The following is a 25,448-nucleotide window of genomic DNA, read 5'->3' as shown; positions in this document are numbered from 1 at the left end:
TATTGTCATTGTACTCAAGTGTGCAACGAGATTAGAGAGATCCCCTCTCCAGTGCAATACAACAATAATTCAGATAAATATATAAATTAGATAAGAGAATAGTTGGTGCAATGGAAAATAATACTGAATAGGATATATAAAAACACATCACGTTGCTGTTCTGCAAGGTAGGGGTGGTCGTGTGTGTGTGTGAGTTTAGAATGGAGATGACTCTAGGAAAGAAACTGTTTCTCAGTCTATTGGGACTTGATTTGATGCACCTGTAGCGCCTGCCAGAGGGCATCAGGTCGAACAGGTGTGAGTTTGGGTGGGTATTGTCTTTGACGATATTGAGAACCCTGCTGAGGCACCGGGCGGTGTAGATGTCCGACAGTGAGGGGAGAGGGCAGCCAATAATCCTTTGCGCTGTTTTGACCGTCCTCTGGAGCCTCACTCTGTCCGCCTCAGGGCAGCCGCTGTACCAGGTGGAGACACAGTACGTCAACAGGCTCTCGATGGACGAGTGGTAGAAGGCCAGAAGCAGCTTCCTGTCCAGGTTGAATTTCCTGAGGACTCTCAGGAAGTGCAGACGCTGGTGGACCTTCTTTACCACTGCTGTGGTGTTGTGTGTCCAAGAAAGGTCATCGGAGATCTGTACTCCCAGGAACTTGAACGTGTGGACCCTCTCCACACACACGCCTTCGATGCAGAGGGGGGGCGGCACCGTCTTGTTCCACCTGAAGTCGATGACGATCTCCTTTGTTTTTGCAATGTTGATTTGCAGTCTGTTGTCCTCACACCAAGCCGTCAGTCTCTGGTCCTCCTCTCTGTAGGCTGTCTCGTCACCTTCCGAGATCAGACCGACCACTGTCGTGTCGTCAGCAAACTTGACGATGGTGTTGTTACCGTGGGCCGGGCTGCAGTCATAGGTGTAGAGCGCGTATAGGAGAGGGCTCAGCACGCATCCTTGAGGGGAACCGGTGCTCAGCGTATGGGTGGAGGACGTGTAGGGGCCGAGCAACACAGTCTGGGGTCTGTTGGTCAGAAAGTCCTTAATCCCGATGCGTGTGAGGGCAGGGAGGCCGAGAATGTCCTGTTTGGCGACGAGGATGTCCGGGATGATTGTGTTGAATGCTGAGCTGGAGTCCTCAAAGAGCATCCTTGCATAGCTCTGCTGTTGTTCCAGGTGGCCCAGCACTAACTACTTCAAAGAGCAATAACCACAGGAGGTGATCATTTGTACTTTCTACTGTTGATGCTTCTTTTGTCTTGCTCACAAAAGAAGTCTGTGGTGTTAAACTGTATTTTGTGGGGACATTATTTGTGTCACCTGCTCTGCGTGTTGTGACCAAATCTGATAATAAATACACAGTTGCACATTGGAAACTGATTTTTCATTATTTTATATTTAATCATGATTGGTGTACTCTCTTTGGTCCTTTAGAAAATGAACCCTTCTAAAGCAGTAAGTAATCGAACTTCAAAAATGCTTGCTTTGCTGTTGTCTAATTGTTAGTCATGTTTCATTAATTTGACTTAATTTTAACAGTTCATTGTAAGTTGTCACTATTTGGGGCAATTTGTCAGAATGAATTATTAAAACAAAACAATTTCAAACCAATGGTGACACAAGAGGGGCGGCACGGTGGCCGACTGGTTAGCACGATGGCCTCACATTGAGAGACAGCATCGAGAGTGGGTTCGATCCCACCTCCGGCCATCTTGTGTGGAGTTTGCATGTTCTCCCCGTGCTTGCGTGGGTTTCCTCCGGGTACTCCGGTTTCCTCCCACATTCCAAAAACATGCATGGCAGGCCGATTGAACACTCTAAATTGCCCCTGGGTATGAGTGTGAGCGCGGATGGTTGTTTGTCTCTGTGTGCCCTGCAATTGGCTGACAACCAGTTCAGGGTGTCCCCCGCCTACTGCCCGAAGATAGCTGGTTTAGGCTCCAGCACCCCCCGCGACCCTAGTGAGGAGAAGCGGTACAGAAGATGGATGGATGGATGGATGGTGACACAAGAGTCTAAAAAAAAAAAGGCCTGTGCATCAGTGGAACAAAAATAAAGTGTTGGTGCCCATTCTCTTGACAAAGAGTGTAGCACTACTCCACCACTGCCACAGGGTTTCATTGATTATTTCAGGAACATTTTCTCCTTTTTGTGCAGTTTTGACTGAGCACATTCGGGCAAAAATATTTTTAAAGCCGAATTAGAAACTATTTTTGCTTAGAACAAAGGACAATAAATAAAAATCTATGTTCAAACAGAAGTGACAAAATGCATCTTTGCCATAATGCTCAAACATTTGGTGTCAGATCATTAGTCTTTATTAGACATTGTACTCAGTGTGCAACGAGATTATAGAGCTCCCCACTCCAGTGTAATACAACAACAATTTAATTAAATTAGTGCTGTCAGGCAATTAAAATATTTAATCCTAATTAATCAAATTTTTTCATAGTTCACTCGTAGTTAATTGAACATTTTATTAATTGTAAAAAAATCCCTTTATTCATTGTAAAAAAAAAAAAAAAAATTTCTGTATATTATGTCTATAATTCAATATTTTATTGAATTGTAATACCTTTAATATATGAGAATTTCTTTTTTTGTTTTTATGCAAATACTTTTTTTTTTAATTGAAAAACAAAGCACTGCATTCGACTCACACAAACACACAAAACAGCATCTCAACAGCCTTTCTAAGGGATCAAATTGGCGTAATATAAGAAATATAAAATGCAGACAAAGCGCAAATGAAATGGGTCAAAATAATGGGCTGTCATACCGAGGTAGTTGTGGTTACTGAGAGAGGTCCAGTAATCAGCGGTGAGCGCGACTGCTTCCACCTTCTGCGCTTCCTGCAAGTCTTGAATGCGGGTTGCAATGGTGTATCTCTCTCTCCTTTTGAGATCAGACCGACCACTGTCGTATCGACAGCAAATTTGTCGATCGTGTAGTTTCCGTGGACCGGGATGCAGTCATAGGTGTAGAAAGCATGCAGGAGAGGGCTCAGCAGGCATCCTTGAGGGGAACCGGTGCTCAGCATTCGAGTGGAGGATGCGTAGGGGCCGAGCATCACAGTCTGGGATCTGTTGGTCAGAAAGTCCATAATCCAGGCGGGGAGGCCAAGAATGTCCAGTTTGGTGATGAGGATGTCTGGGATGAATGTATTAAATGCCGAGCTGCAGTCCACAAGGAGCATCCTGGCATAGCTCTGCTGTTGTTTCAGGTGGCCCAACACAACATTGCAGCGCAGTGTCGATGGTGTCTTCAGTGAATCTGGTATGCAAACTGGTAGGGGTCCAGTTTGGGAGGAAGGCAGTCTCTGATGTGCTGGAGAACCAGTCTCTCAAAGCACTTCATTATGACTGGTCTGAGAGCAACAGGATGGTAAATTTTCGTTATCCCACAACCAGTCCAATGCTGGGACACACTTGGCCACCCCAAGTATCCAACCAAAGTGCTTTCATCAAAATCTGATGTGGCATTTCAAAATAAAAGGCAAAAGAAATCTCAAAATTTGACCATGACAACCGATTTTGAAAAAAAAAAAACTATTTTTTTGCCTTTTATTTTGAAATGCCACATCAGATTTTGATGAAAGTACCTTGTCACAATGCTTGCAACACTACCCCCACTCTAGATGGCAATTAAACAATTCCACTCCAGCACAGAAACACGAGCTGACCTGCAACATCTATCAAAGACTTGGTGCCTAAAAGACAGTTGTGACTGTCATTCTCTTATACAAGTGAGGTATGGCAAATAAGGTTGGTGACAATAATAGGCTCATATACAAAACGCAAATCCAACCACGGTGAAAATAAATGCCACAAGGAAGAAAATGAATTCCACTCCTATGTAATCAATTCAAGGCGACCGGCAGAATTCCTGAGATAAAGCAATTCATAGTGGCAGGTAAAAAGCGTAGCACAGACAGTTTTTTGGATTATGTAAACTTCCACTAAAATGGGGAAGAACTAGAAAAATTGTATAAAATTCAAATAAGGCCTTGAGAACTGCCTAGAGACATTCAAGTGCTCCTCACACCATTTAAGTCACCTAGGCACCATAACGGTCGGGTGCCCTGCATGGATGTCATGGCTGGCTCAGTGGTGTGACTCACCCACCGAGCCCCCACCATTCTCATGGACTCCATGGGAAGGGGAGGATGGAATGAGCACAACCAGTGTGGGGTCAGATGCAGATGCTGAAATGGTGCCAGGATCGTCAGTCACGGTTGAAAACAAATCACGCAGGCCTAGATCATTGTCTGCTGGGTCGTCCTCCACAGCTGGCCGTGAAAACTCTGTAGGTGCCCACCTCTGAGCTCGGTCCAAAGCCCAGGTGTTGTCCAGGCGTTCCCGATAATGTTTAAGTTTGATCGTGGTGACCGACATTCACCTCGGATCTCAGGTTATTCTGAAGACCAGGTCGTCCAATTGTCCAAGGACAAAGGACGGCCCTTCATATGACGGAAGGAACTTCCTCCCTTTGTTCTTGACGTGGCACGTACCTTTTACAAGGTGCCACACAGGATCTACAAACTTGTACTGCATATGGTAATAGTTTTTGTCGTACTGTCTTTTTGCACTTGTAACAGACTCTCTCAGAGCTTCTCTGGTGAGCAGGTGGGCCAGCTCCAGCCATTCACTCAGCTGTTTGACATACTCTGGAACTTACGGTTGAATGTCCAAGTCAGGTGGAAACCCCGCAACGAGGTCCACTGATTCGCTCGCTTCTCAGCCGAACATCATGAAGTTTGGTGTGAATCTGGTGGAACTGTGTTTAGTTGCCTTATAGGCCATGACAGCGTAAGGGACCATAAGGTCCCAGTCCAAATGGCAACGTTCCGCGGTGGAGGCCAGAATCTTCTGGAAAGTAGCGTTGAAACGTTCAACGTGGCCATCTGACTGGGGTCTAAATGGTGTAGTGTGAGTCTTGTCAATGCCAAACAAAGCGGCACATGCTTTGGAATACTTCAGATTCAAAATTGCGTCTTTGATCACTGTGCAGTGCGTGTGGTATGTCGTGGCGGCACACCCACTCGGATGCAAAAACCTCGGCAACGGTCACAGCCTGGTCATCAGGGATTGGATACGCCTCCGTCCATTTCGTGAAATAATCTTGTATGACAAGCACATACCGGTTTCTGTGTCATTCTCAGTCTCATTGAGTGGTCCTATAATGTCCAAGGCAATGCGCTCCATTGGGGCCCCGACCTGGACAGTTCCCAATGGAGCTTGTGGTCTCTTGATGGGGCGGGCCCTGGACGCACAGCTGGTACAGGTCTGGCACCTAAGGGTGACATCCTTTCTCATGTGGGACCAGTAGTATCAGGTTTGTAGTCTGTCCATAGTCCGTCAACACCAAAATGTCCGCCCACGGCACGTCATACATCTGTTTCATCACTTCGGGCTGTAGGTTAAGTGGCAGCAGAATTTGCGGGTGGAATTGGGTGTTGTCAAGGCAGTAGAAATGATGGACCAATACATCATCTCTGAAGTAGAGTCGTTTCCATTGGGACCAGTAAGTCTTCGTGGCTGGGCTGCATGATAAAATTGCAGTCCATGGTGGGGCGCTCACTGCTGGCCCACATCCAGGCGCATATTGGTGCAATGTCAGCATCTGCATCCTGGGCTTGGCTCAGCTTGCCCATTGTCCAGCCATGAAACAAAGAAGCAGTATCAGGGGTTTTCGCCACATATACCTTCTCTGTCATATTTACAATGTGTACATTTGTCTGACTGTCTTGGTCTACAATCTGTGTGTCGGGTGTTGGGGTACTTAGACTTACCCCCACTAGACCCGACACCGTGGTGGCCGGTTATCCCTCTACCCCCACTGGACTCAGCGACAGGGAACTGGAGACAGAGTCCAATTCACACTGGACCACCTGATGTGTGACGCCCCTAGGATGCGAGGATGGTCTCGGCACTTTGCATGCACAGGACTGGCCGCAGGTTCTTCTGGAGAGGCCATCAGTATTGCCGTGCACACGCCCTGGGCGGTGAACAATCTCAAAGTCGTATTCAGCAAGTTTTTCGAGCCAACTAGCCAACTGCCATGCCATGCTCTTTCATTCTTGTTAGCCAGCGCATCCTGCTGTGGTCGGTGCACACCTTGAAGCGTCGTCCTAGGAGGTACTGGCGGAAATGTGACGTGAAGTCCACAATGGCTAGGAGTTCACGTATCGTCGTGCAGTAGTTCTGTTTGGTTCTTCTAAGTTTGCAACTGCCATAAGCCAGCAGTCGCTCCACACCTTGCTGAATCTGCGACAGTACAGCACCGACGCCCGCGTCACTCGCATCGTTGTCCAGTATCATTTCGCCGCAGTCAAGTGGATAGCTAAGGATTGGGGCTCAAGTGAGGTGACACTTAAGCTCGTCAAAACCCGCTTGGTGCATGCCACTGGAAATGAGCGTTCTTCTTAGTCAGGTTGTGCAAGGGTTCAGCTATTGACGCAAAGTCTTTTACAAACCAACAATAGTACGAGGCAAGACTGATGAATCTTCTCACTTCCTGGATCGATGTGGGAGTGAGCCACGTCTGGATCTTCTGGACTTTGCTCGGGTTGAGAGCCACACACTCAGATACTATGTGGACAAGGTATACAACCTTGCGTCGGAAGAGGCAGCATTTAGAAGGTTTCAGCTTCAGGTTCGCTTGCTAAAGTCGGTCAAACACCTTGCCCTAACTCTGCAGCATCTGCGTCACGTCCCTGGCCAGCACAATGATGTTGTCCAAATAGACCAAGCAAGTTCCTCACTGCAGCCCAGCCAAGACGCGGTCCATCAGCCGTTGGAATGTTGCCGGAGCATTGCAAAGGCCGAATGGCATGACATTCCATTTGAAGAGGCCCGTCCTGGTACAAAAAGCGGTGGCTTTCCGTGCTCTTGGGGTGAACTCCACTTGCTTGTAGCCCAAAGCAAGATCCAACGTGCTAAACCATTTGGCAGTGAAGAGCGTGTCCAGCGTATCCTGGATACGGTGTAGGGGTTATGTATCTGTGATGAAACGGTCATTGAGGGCTCTGTAGTCTATGCATAGACGATACATGCCAGCCTTTTTACGCACCATAACAATGGGTGAGGCCCAGCTACTGTGACTACACTAAGCAACACCGCTTCGCAGGCTGTCGCGGATGTGCTGGTCTGTAAACTGCTGCTTTTCTCCTGCCATTCTCCTTGGCGGTTGTTTGACTGGAGCACCAGGACGGGTCATGATGTCATGCTGGACAAGGCTGGTTCGGCCTTGGTCTGTAGGCCCTGTGGAAAATGTCTGGCTATAAGTGCACAGCAAACGTTTAAGTTGGAGCTGTTCATGGTCATTAAGGTCTGGCGAATCCTGGGCATAGACCTCTTGCAGGGGCTGAAGAACCACTGGCGGGCCAACAAATGTGTCCCTCACTGACGCACAGCTTCAGCTGGCTGGAGGAGCCCGGCAATGGATCCTTCTTTAATAGTCACAGCATTGTTGCACAGGTTGAAAAGTCAAAGGGGGACTATTTGGGAAGACTGGGTGTCGATCAGTTCTCTAGCAACGAGCACCTTGTGGTTCTCGACAAAACCTTTCGTGGGACTGAGGAAGAGCATCTCTATGGTGGCTGCGCCTAGATTCACACTGCCCTTCAAACATATTCCTGCCCCGGCTAAACAATGAACCTCGCTACTCTCACTGCAAGTGACTTTAGGCTAGTCGGGGTGAACGGGGTTGTTAAAGTGCAGTGGCAGCACACGCCTTTGGGCCCCACTGTCCATAACAGCGCACACTTTCCGCTCGTAAAGGCGCACGGCTATGCACATTTCCTTGTTTGGAGCCTTGAGATGGAGCAAAGGTGGTTCAGGGCTGCCGCAAGAGCTACTGCTCAAGGTTGAAGCCTTGTTGGGTTTTTGAGGGGAAGGACACTGCTTTTGAATATTGCCCCAGCCTTGACAATTATGGCATCAAACTCGACCCTTTTTAAAATTTTTGTGCTTACTGGATGAAGAGCTCACTGGAGATGGAACTTCCACAGCATACTCCTCTTTCTCTCTGACAACAGCAGCCCGGGCCGACATCCAGAAGCGTGGTGGGCTCCCAACAGCATGCCATCGGCGACATATGAAGCAGCCCTTTTAGTGGTCTCATGTCGGCGTGCTATTTCATAAGCGAGAGCGAGGGTTGCTGGTCGCTTTTCCAACAACTTCTACCTCAGCATCATCATCTAGACCAATAGTAAACACTTCAACAGCAATAGAATCTTTCTCACTTTCTACTCTGTCACCATAAGCTCCAGCTATTCTACCATAAATGTCATCCCTGAATTCATGCAAGGCTTCTCCAGGCTTACGCACCCAGTGTCTGAGTTCCACAGAGGCTGAGGCTGCAGGATCGGAGGAAGGGCCGTAGTCTGTTTCAAGTTCATCTACTAGGCAGTCATAATCCCACTTCAATGAGTGAGGGTTATGGTGGACAATGGCCCCCACAACTAAACAGTATTTTCTGCATCGTTGTAGTCCTCTCCGACCAATAATTCGCCTCGGCGCAGCTCTCAAACTTGTGCAGAAATTCTCTCCATGGTGTGCCTTTCGCTGGGATCGTCATCCTCATCAGTATTAGTTTGGGGTTGAAGAAACGGTGAGACTGTCTCTCCCTAGAGTACCGCTGAGGACATGCAGGGTTTTGCTGACTGTCTAGTGCACAGGTGTCAAACTCAAGGCCCGGGGGCCAGATCTGGCCCGCAACCTCATTTTATGTGGCCCGCAAAGGGCAAATCATCTGCATCAACTTCCTGTTTCTAGCATATTTTCTTCACTTTTAACAACATTGAGATATGAGATATTGCCATTTATTTGTTACCAATCCTCCCCTTTTAAAATAAATTGAAAATTTTTTGAACAATTACTTACTAGCTTCTGATTTGGCTCGTGCTGACCTGAGCAAAGGCATCAAGCTAGCCAAGGCAACCTACAAGGGGAGGCTGGAGGCCCACCTTGCCAGTAACAGGCCACGGGAGGTGTGGCAGGGTCTACGGAGCATCACCAACTTCCGTGGCAGCAGCACGACCTCTGTAGACCCGAGTGCATCGCTGGCAGAGGAGCTTAACTGCTTCTTCGCTCGCTTTGACTCGCCCCAACCGTCACACCCCCGCACTTCAAGCTCCAACTCCCCCCCACTCATCGTAGAGGAACACGATGTGAGGCGCGCGCTCCTGGCGGTCAACCCCAGGAAAGCTACTGGACCCGACGGAATACCAGGCAAGGTCCTCAGAGCATGTGCCCACCAACTGTCACATGTTCTCTGCAGGATCTTCAACCGCTCCCTGGCTCAGGCAGTCATCCCCTCCTGCTTGAAAACTTCCACCATTATTCCTGTCCCCAAAAAGTCACCAGCCGTCCACCTGAATGACTACCGTCCTGTTGCTCTCACACCAGTCATTATGAAGTGCTTCGAGAGGCTGGTTCTCCAGCACATCAGGGACTGCCTTCCTCCCACTCTGGACCCCTACCAGTTTGCATACCGGGCTAACAGATCCACTGAGGACGCCATCGACACTGCTCTGCATGTTGTGCTGGGCCACCTGGAACGACAGCAGAGCTATGCAAGGATGCTCTTTGTGGACTACAGCTCGGCATGCAACACGATCATCCCAGACATCCTCGTCGCCAAACTGGACACTCTCGGCCTCCCTGCCCTCACACGCATCTGGATTAAGGACTTTCTGACCAACAGACCCCAGACTGTGTTGCTCGGCCCCTACACGTCCTCCACCCTCATGCTGAGCACCGGTTCCCCCCAAGGATGCGTGCTGAGCCCTCTCCTGTACGCCCTCTACACCTACGACTGCAGCCCGGCCCACGGCAACAACACCATCGTCAAGTTTGCTGACGACACGACAGTGGTCGGTCTGATCTCGGAAGGTGACGAGACAGCCTACAGAGAGGAGGTAAAGAGGCTGACAGCTTGGTGCAAGGACAACAGACTGCACCTTAACTCTGCTAAAACAAAGGAGATTGTCGTCGACTTCAGGAGGAACAAGACGCTGCCGCCCCCCCTCTGCATCGAAGGCGTGTGTGTGGAGAGGGTCCACACGTTCAAGTTCCTGGGAGTACAGATCTCCGATGACCTTTCTTGGAGTCACAACACCACAGCAGTGGTAAAGAAGGTCCGCCAACGTCTGCACTTCCTGAGAGTCCTCAGGAAATTCAACCTGGACAGGAAGCTGCTGCTGGCCTTCTACCACTCGTCCATCGAGAGCCTGCTGACGTACTGTGTCTCCACCTGGTACAGCGGCTGCACTGAGGCGGACAGAGTGAGGCTCCAGAGGACAGTCAAAACAGCGCAAAGGATTATTGGCTGCCCTCTCCCCCCACTGTCGGACATCTACACCGCCCGGTGCCTCAGAAGGGCTCTCAACATCGTCAATGACAATACCCACCCAAACTCACACCTGTTCGACCTGTTGCCCTCTGGCAGGCGCTACAGATGCATCAAATCAAGGACCAATAGACTGAGAAACAGTTTCTTTCCGAGAGCCATCTCCATACTGAACTCTCACACACACACGAGACCACCCTAACCTCGCAAAACAGCATTGTGATGTGTTTCTATATGCCCTATTCAGCACTGAATTCCATTGCACTGTCTTCTTTATTTATCTAATTTATATATTTGTCTGTATTATTGTTGTATTGCACTGGAGAGGGGAGCCCTCTAATCTCGTTGCACACTTGAGTACAATGACAATAAAGGGATTTCTATTCTATTTCTATTCTATTTCAAAACTGGCTTTCCAATCAATTTATATGGGTTCACTGTCATCACCCTCTGAGGGAAACCACAACTACGATGTGTCCTGTCCACACAAATGAGTTTGACACCCCTGTCTAGTGCATCAATTTGTTTGCACTCTTTACAAAGCTAACTTCCTTGAGCCCAAACTTGCATTTGTTTATGTTGAGTCTGAGGTGTACATGTCTGGCACGGCCCAGAACTTGTTTCAGATTCTTTTCATGTTCAACGGCATCCTTGCCTCCAATGATGATGCCATCCACGATTACAGCACATGGATAATACTTGTCCCATGGCTCTTTGAAAAACTTCAGAGGCAGTTTTGATGCCAGAGGGCATCCTCAGGAACTGCCAAAGGGAGTAGTTAATGTTGTGTAGAAGGATGAGGCGTCGTCCAGTTTGATCTGCCTGCATTCTCAGTTTCACCCTTTTGTGCATTGCTGCAGGGACCCTGCACGGGGGGTTGACAACAGGTGTCATGTTTGCGTCGACTTTCATGGAGTAGGTTACAGGTAGGATGCCTACTTCATCACGGAATAAGTCTGCATATCCTTGAAACACCCTGTGTGACAAAGTTACATCCTGAATGGTGTCAATGAGGAGCACCTGCCAGCTAAAGGAGACCAGTCCCATCCTTGAGCTGTCGCGCAGGCCTAAAATGGATTGTACATCTTCGTCCACCACTTGAAATGTCAGATCAAATGGCTGTTTGCTGAGCTTGCAGTTCAGAGTTGTTGTGCCAATTGATTCAATCACGGCTCCACCAAAAGCTACGCGTTTGACCAGCTTGCGTGATTTATACAATTTTTCAGTGTGCCCAATGCCTTTGTATGTGTCAAGGGAAATGACGTTACATTTGGCCCCTGTGTCCACTTTTAGCTCCAGGGTGTTGTTATTGATAATGACAACGCAGCGTCCCTCTTGTGACCGTCAGAATGTACAGAGTTTATGTTGTCGTCTTGTGGTGACAAAGGTTCAATAGAAAAAGCCTTGTCGCTGTCTCAGTCTGCGTCAACTGAGAGTGAAAGCATTTGCCTACCTGTTTTCGGCATTTTTACTAATCTGCATAGCCTTTTAAAGTGGTTCTGCTTACCATAGTTGTGACATTGTTGTCCAAAAGCAGGGCATTGCTCTCGTTTGGCTGAGTGATTGCCTCCACAATTCCTGCAGCTTGAAATTGTTGGTCGATCTTTAGTTTTCACACTGGATTTGAATTGACCTTTGGGTGGCTGCTGCGTTTTACTTGCACGGCATCTACATTGGCAGTGGTCGTGCCTTTTGGTGCAGAGAGAACTTTGGTGTGCTGGTCAGAGAGTTCACTTATTTGACAGATGCATATGGCTTTTGCTAGAGGGAGGTCAGTCTCTCTAAGTAAGGAACGTCTGACATCGTCATTGCTGATCCCGCAAATAAATCGGTTTCTGATGAGCTCATCTTTCAATTGGCCGAAATTACATGTTTTAGCCATTTTTCTTAATGCACATATGCTTCAATTGTTTCACCTGGCTTTTGTTGTCTGGTATTGAAGTTGTGCCTCTCCATTATCACGTTGGGTTCTGGGTTGCATATCTCTTTGAATTTCCTTATTATGCAGTCAGGATTCAGTAGGTGTTATTAGCCCATCATCCTCCATGACTGCGGGTGCATAAGTGAATGTCTGCTCTCTCTCTATAGCCTCGGGTCCCGTGAGATTGAGAAATATATAGGCTCTGGTTTTCGCAGGTTTATCACTGTGTGCAGCAGCAATGAATATTTCATATTCACGTTCAAACTTGCGCCAGTTTTCAGCAACATTTCCATCGAATACGAGCGGCTCTGGACGTCTGAAATCGTCTGCCATTTCTTCTTCTTTTTTTTTTTTCTTTTTCTCGTTTCGATCGTACCAGCGAGGTGTCCAGAAAACGTGATTACATCGGCGGATATCTCACTTCTGACCCCATGTTGACTTCTTGAGTTCAGAGAAGTACTTCTGATTTTGCTTGAACTAATGTTTATTTCGTTTAACGTGTTATGCACGGGAGCCACTTGTCCGTACACCACCGTCAGATCAACACAAATCACATTCGCGCCTGTGCTCTCGCGGTACTACCGCGACTATGGCAACAACAATTAGAACAGTTAGGAACATAACTGTCTACAGTTGCTACTACTTTAAAAGTAAAAGATAAATGACATTAAAACTAATATTTTCAATTAAAATGTGCCATGTCACATGTTGATGACACAATTGAAAATCTGGTGGGGGGTCAAGTACATAACAATGCTCACAGCAAAACGCGTAATTAGATTACAATCTATAGCCGTAACCCTGTGAGTCCGAAGCGAATATTTAAGAGCAATATTATGAAATTAATTAGAATTAATACATTGGATATACATGTAGTTGACTTTACCTGCTTTGAAGATGCTCTACCTGAATTGCTGACGGTCATTTTGTTTTCTTCTTTGCGCATGCGTTGGTAGAGGAATCGTCGCTCGACTGGCTTCCCTTGGGACCTGCTGCGGCCTGCGTGACATCCTAATTTGCATGTGGTGCAGATTCGTCCTCTCACAACGAGATCGTATCCTCAGCCGGCAATTTGTGCGTAGTTAAGATTCGAGGTCGTAGAAACGTGAGTTGTATTCACAAAACATTTCACCCTCACAATTTTGATTTGTACTGACAAAAAAAAATTCAAACCCTCACAACTCTGATTCGTACTCACAGGGAAATAATTACGGATATGAATCTTACATTTGCTGTTACGGATCGTTTAATTACGCATTTGCCTTTTTGACAGCAATCTTACTCCATATTTGGCAGGATAGGTGAATGAAGGTAAACTCGTCCCGTGCCGTCATCTTCGGAGTCTATTTATTGTCTGCTGTTTGATGACATCTCTTCTGTGTGATACACATTAAGAGGACTACAACTCCCAGACGACTGTTCGAAGACTTCTTCCGGCTAAAGGCTGGGCAGTAATATTGAAACAAATGCATTTAAAAATCAACCCGAAGGACATTTTCACTATAATAATAGCTAGTTTTAGTTTTATCAACGTCAAGTGTAATTTCAGTTACTTTTCCCTTTTTTCAACACATTTTTTACTTTATTTTATTTTGTCATGAAAAGGTTTTTTCTATTTTTGTTTTAGTTATTTCATCAGTAGTTTTTGTTAACTAAAATAGCCTTGGTCTTTACTGGATTCAACCATTAAGTGTGCCAAGAATGTCAAAGATAAGGAAGGCCATAGCTCGTAGAAAAGTCACAGCAATATAACGGCCTAGCTCAAGACGCCTGTCTAATTTGCGCCAAAGAGGCCTGATCTAACACCCCTTTTCAAATATGTTATAACCAGTGTTAACTAGATGAAATGCTATTGTAGACATCTTTAAGTGGTCTGTTGCAGATATCTCAAACCTATGTCACAGGGTCAGGGTTTGACTAGGCAAAACTGAATTGCACATAGATATGTCAATTTTGAATTCAAAATACAACTATTCAAAACTTGGTAGTCAAAAGGTGATATTTACCATGTAACCATGTCAGCCTGAAGCCCTGGTCCATGTTGGCTTTTAGGTTGGACTTATTTTTTCCCCCCTCTTCCCGGTTTTTCTGATTTACACTCAGTGTTGTGTAACATACTCATGGATGATAAAGTGTCGCTCTAAAACAGGGGTCCTCAACCCTGTTCCTCGAGGGCCGGTATCCTGCAGGTTTTCCAATTCTCCCATCTGTAACACAGCTGATTCAAATGATCAGATAATCAGCAAGGTCTACAAAAGTTAAATAACAATCGTTCAGGTGTGTTGCAGCAGGGTAAGATGGAAAACGGGCAGGACACCGGCCCTCGAGAAATAGGATTGAAGACCCCTGCTCTAAAACGACCAAATATGAGTAAAGATGGATTATCGGAGTGTATGCATTGCTCGTGTAAATCACAACAGCATCAGATAATGATATCTCACCAAGTGGCGAAGCCTTGTGAGTGTTTGCGTAGGTAGCTAATGTTTTTGTCAGGGTTCGTTCAAAGTTGCAAAGACATTCAGCAGTCGTTCGCAAACAGTTTTAAGGGGTGCTAAGAGTTTTCCATGTCACAAATAAATTTTGAACATGTTCTTGGTGACAAAAACGATTTCCGACCGTTAAAACTGTTACGTTGCAATATCTGGCGAACGACTTTGCAACCTTGGACGAACCCTGATGAAAAAACATTTGTTATGTGTGTGCAAACTTGCAAGTCTTTGCCAAGTCTTTGAGAATATGGGCTTAACTACTGTGAACGAAAACTCAAGTTCTTTATCACAGTGGGGAAAAAGCCAGACGTCCAAGTGCATCACTGGGTGATGTTTTAGCCCACCCCTTAAAATAAATAAATTTAGTAAAACTGAAATGGTGAACAAGAGTTCGCTATATCTCTACAATGATGTACTACATGACATACAGTAGCAGGTCTTAGTCTGCATGTTTTCACCAATTCTCTTCAAACATGTAGAATGTATTTTGAAGCAAATGCCAAATTCCCTTTACAGGTTCTCCCTTGGATAGTTACACAATCATCACATTATGAATGTGGTTTAATATTATGTTACCAATGAGGTCTCAAATTGGATGACCATACATGATTTATTCAGTTTGTATGAGTGTAAAAATAGAAGTTTATATTTCAATTAAAATAAATTACATTAAAAGTCCCAAATAGCCCGCCTTTATATTGTACGTAGTGTAGTCAAACAACAAACCACATTCTTCCTTGCACTTAATTCCACTGTGTGACCCTAGCATATGATTTTGGAACTCAGGCAATCCACAGGTGTCATCCCGAACAAAATATTTTTGAGCTCACGCAGCTTGTCCATGCCATTTCTGTTCAACATTTTGGAAAAGGTTCATCTTTGCCCAATGATGTATGAGTCAGAGGAGACGATGAATCGTTTAATTTGTCTGGGACAGAAATACATCCTGTCAGAAATAACTATTTCAAGAGAACAATAAATTACAAAAGTAAAATATTCATGTCCTCAGTTGTTGTGGCTGTTGATGCATTTGTGACTTTTGACAGAAAATAGAATGATGAACTAGTTTTAGTTTTTAATGCATAAAAACCAATAGAAAAATATTTTCAGGAGCAACAAAGTCAAATTGATTTTGAGTAGAGTTTGTTTAAAATTAAAAAAAAAACTTGAAAAGAGGCAAAAGGCCGTTAAAATGTGGCTCAGTCTAGTGAAATAATATCATTGTTGTCAGTTCCTCCTCCACCAGCGCTTCTTCCTCCTGTGGTGTCCGTGATTTCATGGGTGGCACAAGCTGTGTGGGAATTTGTTTCGTATCGGCTACTGGACGACGAAACCAGGGCAGAGCTCGTGCTAGCAGAAGTCACACTCTGCATGGTATTTGTCAGGTTTTCCAAAAACATCTGAGGCCTGTAACGCTAAGCAAGAAGAATAACTTCAAAATGAAATCTGCTAGCAGCAGTGAAAAGTTCATGCAAGAACATGGAAAAAGTTGGGATAGCGGGGCGACGTAGGGCTAAATGCAAATAAAGATTTACATAATATTCTTAAACAATTGGCTGCATGCTACTTCAGGGTGGCAGAACATGAATGACAACTACATACATACATACATTCGTACATCAGGGTTCGTACACCTTTTCCATGGCCAAATTCAAACACTTTTTAAGGACTTTCAAGATAAATTTTCCAGTTTTTCCAGTACCCTCCAAAAGGCGAAAACCTGTGAAAATCAATCCATAGCCATGTTGTTTGAGGTCACCAAAAGTTGTTTGGAGGAAAAATCTGCTAAAATCCCAGCCTAACATTAACCAGCAGTTATCATTGACTGAAGGGGGCATATAAAATGAAGCAGTGCTTCTGTAGATTACTCAATGTCATTGGTGTTTGCCAAGATGTCTTCATTTGTGTTGTACTATCAAATTTCTTGTCCCCTTTCTTACAGCATTCAATGACATCGAACTTTGCAGATTATTTCACACCGTATTTCTGCTTGTAAACTGCATAATGTGATATAAATACACGCACCCACAAAATGTCAATTTCACTCATTTATTAACAAAACTGTTTGACATTAATATAAGGATAAGTCAAAGCAAAACATTTGGATTGTTTCACAATACTTCAGTCACCTTTCATGAAGTGTAATTGCGGCTATGATTATGACAACGTTACCATTTTAATGTAATTAACAAAAAGATAATAGTTAACTTTTTTTGCCTTCAGTCAGGTAATTAAGTTAGACAGCGGACCATTTTAAAATTGTTTACTTTTAATAAAAATATATTTTATCAGCTGGACCTAAGCCTACTTACTGCTCAAATATTTGGGCTATAAACTAGTGCTTTCTATGCATGTCTCTCTCTAGTTTTTTTATGTTTTTTAATTCCACCTACATGTTACCAATGAAACTAAATATACATGAAAATGTCAATGTCAACATATTTTTTTGTAATCATTCATCATTCTTGCAACTGTAGACAGTTGCGATAGCCAATCAGATCACAAGTTAGTTACAGTGAGCCTTCTCGCTGGCCTTACGCTGAAGGTGATGAACGTGTTTTGTGATTGGATACTCATTTGTAAGGGCACAGTGCTATACGGAATCAACACACCCGGAAGTCGTAACTGACGACCATTCGAAAATGTAAAACGTATTCTTGCTTTTTTTTAAGCCACAAAGGCCGAAGGAGGGTTAAAGTGTGGATTTAATTGCAGGTACACACTTTCAAGAGAAGCTAGGTCTTGTGTTTCTGTATATTATTTGTCCAGCAGTTGTGTCATAAATGATGGTATTATGAGGGGGATTCATTTAAGTAGGACTAAGTAGGACTTCACTGAAGGCCTATGTGTGAAATGCACGGCCCGCTACTGCTATTTGTGATAGTTTTAGTCTAGTTTTAGTCAACAAAAACTAAAAAAAAAGTTTTAGTCTAGTTTCAGTAAATTTAGTCGGCGAAAACTCAAAAAGGTTTTAGTTTAGTTAAAAATAGGCATAAAAGGTTTCCACCCAATAGCAAGACTTTCCGTTCGACTACTAAGTATTATGCTTTACAAACAGATCATGTAACGGTGGAATCAATGCTTATTGCTCCAAAATCAGCCGAGAACCAAAATATTTTATTTGGCAACTGCCGTGGCTTTATTTCACTCAAAGCAACAGAAATAACAATCCCGAAACAAAAGCATTTAAACAACATAGACCTGTTCTAATGGAGTACCACAAGTACAAACCCCATCAAACATGTCTTCTCTAATTGTAACAGCTTGCTGTTATCAGAACCAAGTAGCCTACCGAGTGTAACTATCGCCATGGTCCGTCAAAGGAAAACGTGTCAGTCTCTGTGAGCAGAGATGAATGACCGCAGACGCGTTCGAGTTTTGTTGTGCCGGTGTGTGCGCCGCATGCGCCCTGCGTGCTGTCCAGGTGGTGGGTGTGCCCCAACGAGGATAGGTTGTATTTTTTGAACGACAGATTACATGTCCAAAATTTTGTACGCGTGACGGACCACACGCTCAAAATTTCATCCTGTCTCGTCACGTCAAAGAGTCACGTTTAGCTCGTCATTGTCATGAAAAATAGGGGGGTAGCAAAACATTTTTGACATCATCATTGACGAAAACAACACACACACACACCTAAAAGACTGCTGGGATTGTTATCAAAGCATAGTGAAAGAGTCCAAACGGGAGCACTCAGGTCTAAGTCAGGTCTCATTCAGAAAAGTTGTCATAACCCACATAGCGTATTTTCACGACCTCAGGGCGCACTGTATAAAAGGGCGCAATCTCAGTTGTGTGTGATTTTTCTGCACCATATTATTGGGCACAGACACATCAAAACAAATCTCAGCATTAAACAATAGCGAGCATGCATCAAGCATTTTGACAAAGGCAGCTTCGCAAAGGCAAAATTGAGTAAAACAGATCTCATTAGTAGTCCCAGAAGTGCAACAGCAGCTATTGTGACAAATCAACCAGCAGTGGGTCAGACACATTGCCATTAACAGTACATGTACACACAATGTCGGGGGAGGGATGTCATTAGTCACCACACTTCTTACAGTCACGGGTTTAAATCAAAACCAAAACTATCACCCAACATCAACTGAATAGCAAACGAGAAAACAATGAAACAACCAAAACAAGGAACAAACATGCATCTCTCATGTCATTCATGTCCCAAAAAGAAATGACTCTGGGGTACATGCTTTTTTTCCACCGTAGTACGGCTAAAAAAATCGTTTTTGGACTGAAATTGCGATCTCAGGCAACGCAATTTTGAGATAGTCATCGCTGCGGTTTGTGCCCCGAGTTTATGCAGCAGGTCTCGCAGTACTGATTAAAAAAAAAAAAACTTCCGCTTGTTGACCCGGAAGTAATTTCTTTGGCGCTACTTGAATGCTAGCCGCCAAGCTATCTTGCGTCGCAGCAGTTTGAGCTTTATTTCGACTATATGTTGTCTGTGCAAAGCAGCAGCAACAAGCTGCGTAATGACAAATAAACAACCCCACTAACAAGTAGCGTTTTCAACGAGGAGGCGAACGAGGAGGCGCTAAGCATGTTAATCGCTAAAATGAATTACGGAGTAATAAGTGCTTCGATGTACGCTCGACTTTTAACAGAAGTCTGACTCGAACTGCGTTTGGGCGGAGAGCCAGCAGTACTGAGTTTCTCCTCACAATAATAGTTCTCAAAATTATATTTCTTACCAATTTAGCTTTGCTAAGGGACATTTTATTGCCATAATCTAACATCAATATACAAAGGAAATGTACATTAATGAAAAATATTTTAAAAATGGTGGCGGAGTGGGGGGGCGCGAATAGTTTTCTTCTTGGTAGGGGGGGCATGACGGACAATAATTGAGAAGCACGGGGTTAGAGAGATGTCGTGGGTAGTGTGTGCTTTGGGCAGCGTGTGTTTTTTTTGTTTTTTTTACCTCCAGAGTCTGTCGTACAAAAGTGTGATGTTTCTTGCTTGCAATAACATTAATGTTAGGACAGTCTTCGACATTGTGGACAGCTGCCCTATCGAACTTCATCCCACACGTACCTAATGGTCTGTCGTCAACTGACTGTCTCAAGCCGTCACCAACCATCACATGCTTTACACAATGTAGTTCTCTCAGTCAAAGCTGCGGTGCTTTGTAGTCTCAGACTTTAACAACAGAAGGTGCCAACATGCACTGTGAAGTGCTCTAAGTTAATCAGGCGTATTGCTCAAGAAAGTCACACTTGTCCAGATCTGTAGATCTTGGTCTGCACACAAGGCATTATTTGGCAACCTGTCAATTTTTTAGAAGATTTGGGAGTTTACATTGTGCCTTATGGTCTTGAAAATACGGGACTCTATTTAAAACCATTGAGTCTGCACTTAAACCTCAATAGCCGATGTGCTAAGACTCACAAATGTAATGAAATGTGCAACACATTTTTTGCAGTTTTTCGTTGACAAGGTTGCTACAGCCAGTGTTCATGTTTTGAACGCCACATTTGACCCCTATGTAATTGTTCCTTGTTCCTTTGAGGCGGTTCCTTGTTATTTTTGGAGGCTGTGGTTTGCCAAATTAAGCCATATGGGTCCCCTTGTGACTCGGTTCCCCCTCACCTCTTTAAGGAGGTTCTACCAAGTATTGTCAAATTGGTTTTGCCCATTATCAACAGCAGTCTGTCTTCTGGTGTAGTGCCCCAATATTTTAAACATACTGTAATACCGGTATGCCAGAGTAAATACTGCTGGATCGATCACTCCAACCAAACTAAACTTTTAAGTGCCTGCTAAATGATGTAACTCCACTCATTCGTGGTAGAAGTTGCTGGGAATAGACCACGAGAATGATGTCAAGCCAAAAGTCGATCAGAAGCAGTGTTGTTTTCGTCGACGATGACGAAAATATTTCGTTAACGCCCTTTTTTCCATGACCATAACGAGATGATGAGCTAAACGAGGTTATTTGATGACAAAATCGTGACGTGACGTACATGAAATTTTCACTGACGAGACGAGACGGGAAGCAATTGTATACAATTAATCTGTCTTTCAAAACATTGCAATGAAGTGAACCTATCTTTCGTTTGGGCACGCCCACCACTGGGACAGCACGCAGGGCCCATGCGCCGCGCACACAGCGTCACACATACTGGTGTCGCACGAACACGTCTGCAGTCATTCGTCTCGGCTCGCACACACTGACACGCGTTCCTTTGACGGACCATGGCGACAGTGACACTCGCAAGGCTACTTTGCTCTGATAACCGGAGGCTGGTACAAGTAAATCTGTTAGATGTTTGATAAAGTTTGTACTTGTGCTACTGTACTATATAACAAGTCTACTACAAGTCCATGTTGTTAAAACGTTTTTATTTTATGCTGCTTTAAGTGAAATAAAACCAAAACAGTTGCCAAATAAAACATTTTGGTTCTCAGGTTATTTTGGAGAAATGAGCATTGATTCCACTGTTACGTTATCTGTTTGTAATGCATAATCCTTAATAGTCCATCAGAAAGTCTTTGCTATTAAGTGAAAACCTTGTATTCCTATTTTTAACTAAAACGGACTAAAACCTTTTTGAGTTTTGGTCTAAGAAATTTACAAAAACTAGACTAAATATTTGGGGGTGTTTCTGTCGCCTAAAACCAACCTTTTTGACTTTTTGTAGACTAAAACCAACTAAAACTTTTTCGAGTTTCCGTCGACTAAAACTAGACTAAAACTATCACGAATAGGAATGACTAAATCTACCAAAAAGTAATAAGCATTTTCATCCAAATGACTAAGACTAAATCTAAAATGCCTGCCAAAAACAACACTGATCAGAAGAGACCCTGAAGTGGGAAAAAGTGCTGATACAAAGATGATCCAGAAGCAGCTAACGCTGGTAGCTAGCTTGGCTCTGTCTGACGACACAAGGGGAATTGCTAATTCTAGCGAAGCTGCGCAAGTTTCAAGAAGAATCTGGAAGTGCACAAAAAGATGTTATCGACTCCCAGGCGCGCATAGGCTTCAGTCGGAGAAATTATGAGGAGAATTGATATACCGGAAAAAAGACTGATGGAAAAAAACGCGTGAGTAGCGCAGAAGACCGGGTAATACGTCATGAAAGAGCGCTAGCCTACTTGCTGTTAAAGAGAGGCCATCGTAACTGCGAAACAAGACAGGCTGGAAAATGGAATGCTCAGAAAGAACACCAGACTGTATGTTTTAAATATAACAGTAGACCTTAAGTGTTAATTTGGTTTGTAATAGTTATGTCAAGGCATTTCAGAAAGGGTGCAGTTATAAATTTCACTTTAATTTTGGCGATGACTTCTAAAGGATAATGTAATCATGGCAGTCAATCTAAACAGAACAAAGGGTAGACTGCTAGGAGCCACTTTTGTGATCCCGGCATGGAAGTCCATTGTTTCAGAGGGGTCTCGTTCACACCTTTGTTGCAGCCTTGATCTAATCTTCCTGCAGTCCTCTCCTGAGGGTCGTGTCATTAGCATGGTCCAAACTTCGGTTACACTTAAAGGATTTCATACATTTGACTATTAAAGGAATATAAGAGTTTGAGCTTAACATAGTTCATTAGATGTTGCTGCATCCAGTGTATGAAAATGTGATACTGTAAAATGCTGAGAGTGTGTGTGGGGGTGAAACTGTGTGTGTGGGAGCATAAGCAACAGAATGGGGGTTGCGGGGGTTGTGCAAGGATGGAATGTTGCAGGATCACCAGAAGGAGGGGAAAGCCGAGATGAACAAAGCACAACCAGGAGGAGTCGCCACGGGATTCGGCGGGAGAAGAAAGACCAATGAGAGCAAGCTAAAGTTAACTGCAGGATACACATAGCCAATAGAATCATGCCAGGATGCCTTTGTCTCTGTGCCATTTGCATATTGTATAGTATGAATCATTACTGGGCAACTCGGGTAGTACATTTGCTGGTGGCAAGAGAGGTGTAGAGTTGTATTGAGAGGGACCCGAGACCCAGGTGCCATGTAGAAAATCTGAGTATTGGGAATAAATCCACTTGTGCGTGAAAATGCCGGCTTCCTGATACCTTTCTATTGCAGAACGAGCGCGCATATTGTTGGATGAGTGAGAGTTGGGTAAGGTCACAAATTAGAGTCGGATTACTAATTCGTGTTTACATTGGTCTAAAATTAAATTCTAACATCGATTTAAAGCTAAAGTCCAACACTTCTTTGAAAATTATTAGTTACAATATTAATGCCCGTAACTATATTATAACAAGGAAAAGATTCTGAATCATTTAAGTAAAGCCAGACATGTCAAATCGAAAAGAGAATGGGTGGGGCTGATATTTGATGCATCATTTAAAAATGATAAGAAGAGAGATTAAATGGACAAATTTCCATTTGATAGCAAGTCTCTGACATGTAAAGCAAGGGCATTGATTAATATACTACAATAATTGGGATTGGTGGATAGATGGAGCATGAAAAATTCACGGTTTAGAGATTACACAAATTTTTCACGGGTTCATAAAAGCAACTCAAGAATAGATTTTTTTTTTTTTTTTCATTTCCAAACATGATGCACACAGGGTGCAGGATTGCAACATTGAACCTCAAACTCTCTCAGACCATGGGCCAGTTGTTATGTCCCTGAGTTTGGACATTGATAAACCCTTAAAAGCATTAGATTTTTTAAAACACCTTCTATTGTTTCCAAGTTTGACCAGACGAAATCAAATCTGTGTTGGAGACAATGCGGACAAGTTGGTGACCGTACGCACATTTTTCAGTACTGTCCAGTACTTAAGATATTTTCTGAATTAGGGGGGAGCTGTGCTCTATACTGAATATCCACATTGAACGGAGCCCGTAGGTTTACTCATTGGGATAACTCCCTCTGGTCATCAGCTGAGTAAAGATGGGATTTACCTTTTGATGATTCTTTTGCTAGTGAAAAAGAAAAAAATACTGAAACCAGGTATAAGCCATTGCCCCCAATGATTGCTCAGTGGAAAGAATGCACAAGAAAGGTGTACGAGATGGAGAAAACTGCTGGGCTAAATTTTAATACTGACATTTGTAATAAAAGATGGTCTCTGTTAATGACATACTTGAATTTAACATTGTGATTAGACTTAATAATATGATCTACGATCACCAATATTTTTATTTTATGTTTATATTTGTTATATTTTTTATTTATTTTTTTCTCTTTGTTCTCTTTGTTTGCAATTGTTATGTGGAACAGACCAATATAAAATTAGAGAAATGTTACATGATTGAAAGCCAGTGATGTTAATAAAAAACAGCTAAAAACATTGATTTTACTTTTATTTCTAAAAGTCTGGAAAAAGTGGTGCATATGCAGTTAAAATCTTTCTTGGATGAACATATCATGGAGGTTTTACAGTCAGGTTTCAAGATGATGCATAGCAAAGAGTCAGCCCTGTTATAAGTTTTTAATGCCTTCTGGCTCAGGTCTTAGCTTTTGACTCAGCATGAGATGTTCTTCTGGTATCCATTGTTTATTTTTTCAGATTTAAGCTCAAATTTCCTGCTAATTCATATTACTCCATATGGAGAGCGCTTTGTTTCAGCTACAGCTGTTGGTAAATACGCTACATAAATAAAGTTGTATTATATTGTATTGTATTGTAGTGATTGATTTAACTTCAGTGTTCGGTACAGTGGACCGCAGTATTCTTCTGGCTCATAGACAGCACCAGGTGGGCATCAGTGGTAACGCCCTAGATTAGTTCAGATCCAATTTGGCTGATAGGACTTTTTGTGTTAACTTAGGTTGCGCTATGTCTCGCTCTGCCCCTCTGTCATCAGTTGGTCCATAGGGTTGTATTTTGGGGCCCTTGCTTTTTTCGCTATCCTTGCTACCCCTAGGTTCCATCCTAAAAAAACATGGAATTTCCATCCATTGCTAAGCAGATCTATGTCCCGCTGAGCAAAAAGGACACTTTCTTCTTGAGACCACTTTTGTTCAGTCTAGAAGAATTCAAAATCAGGATGCCACTGGATTTCTTACATTTTGACGAAAAGAAAACAGAATTCATGTTGTTCCACCATGTTGACCTGGGCCCCATGGTGTCTTATCTGAAGCCTACAGTCTCGAACTTGGGGTTTAAATTGGACAGCAATTTCAAATTGAACCGGCAAAATCAGTGCTGTTACTAGATCGCGTTTCTTTCATTTTAGGCAGCTGGCTAAGGTGAAACCCTAATGCTCAACAGCACTTACAAACAGTAATTCATGCCTTCATTATATTTTGGCTAGATTATTGCAATGTACTTTATTTTAGAGTCAGCCAGTCCTCCCTCAAGCGTCTCCAGTTGAAGGAAAATGCTGCTGCTCGCTTTCTAAATGGATCTCGGAAGAGGGCGCACATAATCTCAATTCTGGCTTCTCTTCACTGGCTCCCAGTGCATTTTAAGATACTGCTATTTGTATTCAGCCTTTTCTGTCCCCTTCCCTCTGGAATTACCTCCCATTAAATGTGTGGCAAGCCCCCTCTCTGTCCATTTTTCAAACACATTTTCTCACATTTCTATTCTTAGGCTTTCGGCCCAACTTGATTCTGTTCACTGTTCTGCTGTCTACGTGTAAAATAAGCTGAAGACCACATTAACCTCAAGTAACTTTATGTAATCAGTTTGTGTATTTCTAATCATGTTTTTACATACTACTTGTATTAATAATTGCACACGCACACACACACCTACATGT

General features: G+C 43.8%; 1 protein-coding gene across 4 annotated transcripts in view; it reads right to left on the bottom strand.

Moving 5' to 3' along the window:
* The window catches only part of pias2 (protein inhibitor of activated STAT, 2), a 155,886-nt gene that overhangs the window by 15,126 nt on the left and 115,312 nt on the right, over positions 1-25,448 (bottom strand). The window contains exon 14 of one of the 4 annotated variants that reach the window (XM_088303367.1): positions 15,659-16,167. The exons of 2 other annotated variants lie outside the window; for them this stretch is intronic. In XM_088303367.1, coding sequence (XP_088159493.1) covers positions 15,952-16,167 — 216 coding nt within the window. In that variant the 3' untranslated portion in view covers positions 15,659-15,951. One more of the 4 variants, XM_088303393.1, reaches the window with a different exon arrangement.

The sequence above is a fragment of the Idiotropiscis lumnitzeri genome, chromosome 1 (assembly GCF_059441095.1).
Source record: "Idiotropiscis lumnitzeri isolate Australia: NSW breed Sydney's pygmy pipehorse chromosome 1, RoL_Ilum_1.0, whole genome shotgun sequence".
Classification (NCBI taxonomy): domain Eukaryota; kingdom Metazoa; phylum Chordata; class Actinopteri; order Syngnathiformes; family Syngnathidae; genus Idiotropiscis; species Idiotropiscis lumnitzeri.
Note: the sequence above shows the minus strand (reverse complement) of the source record. Positions and strands in the feature narration are given on the sequence as shown.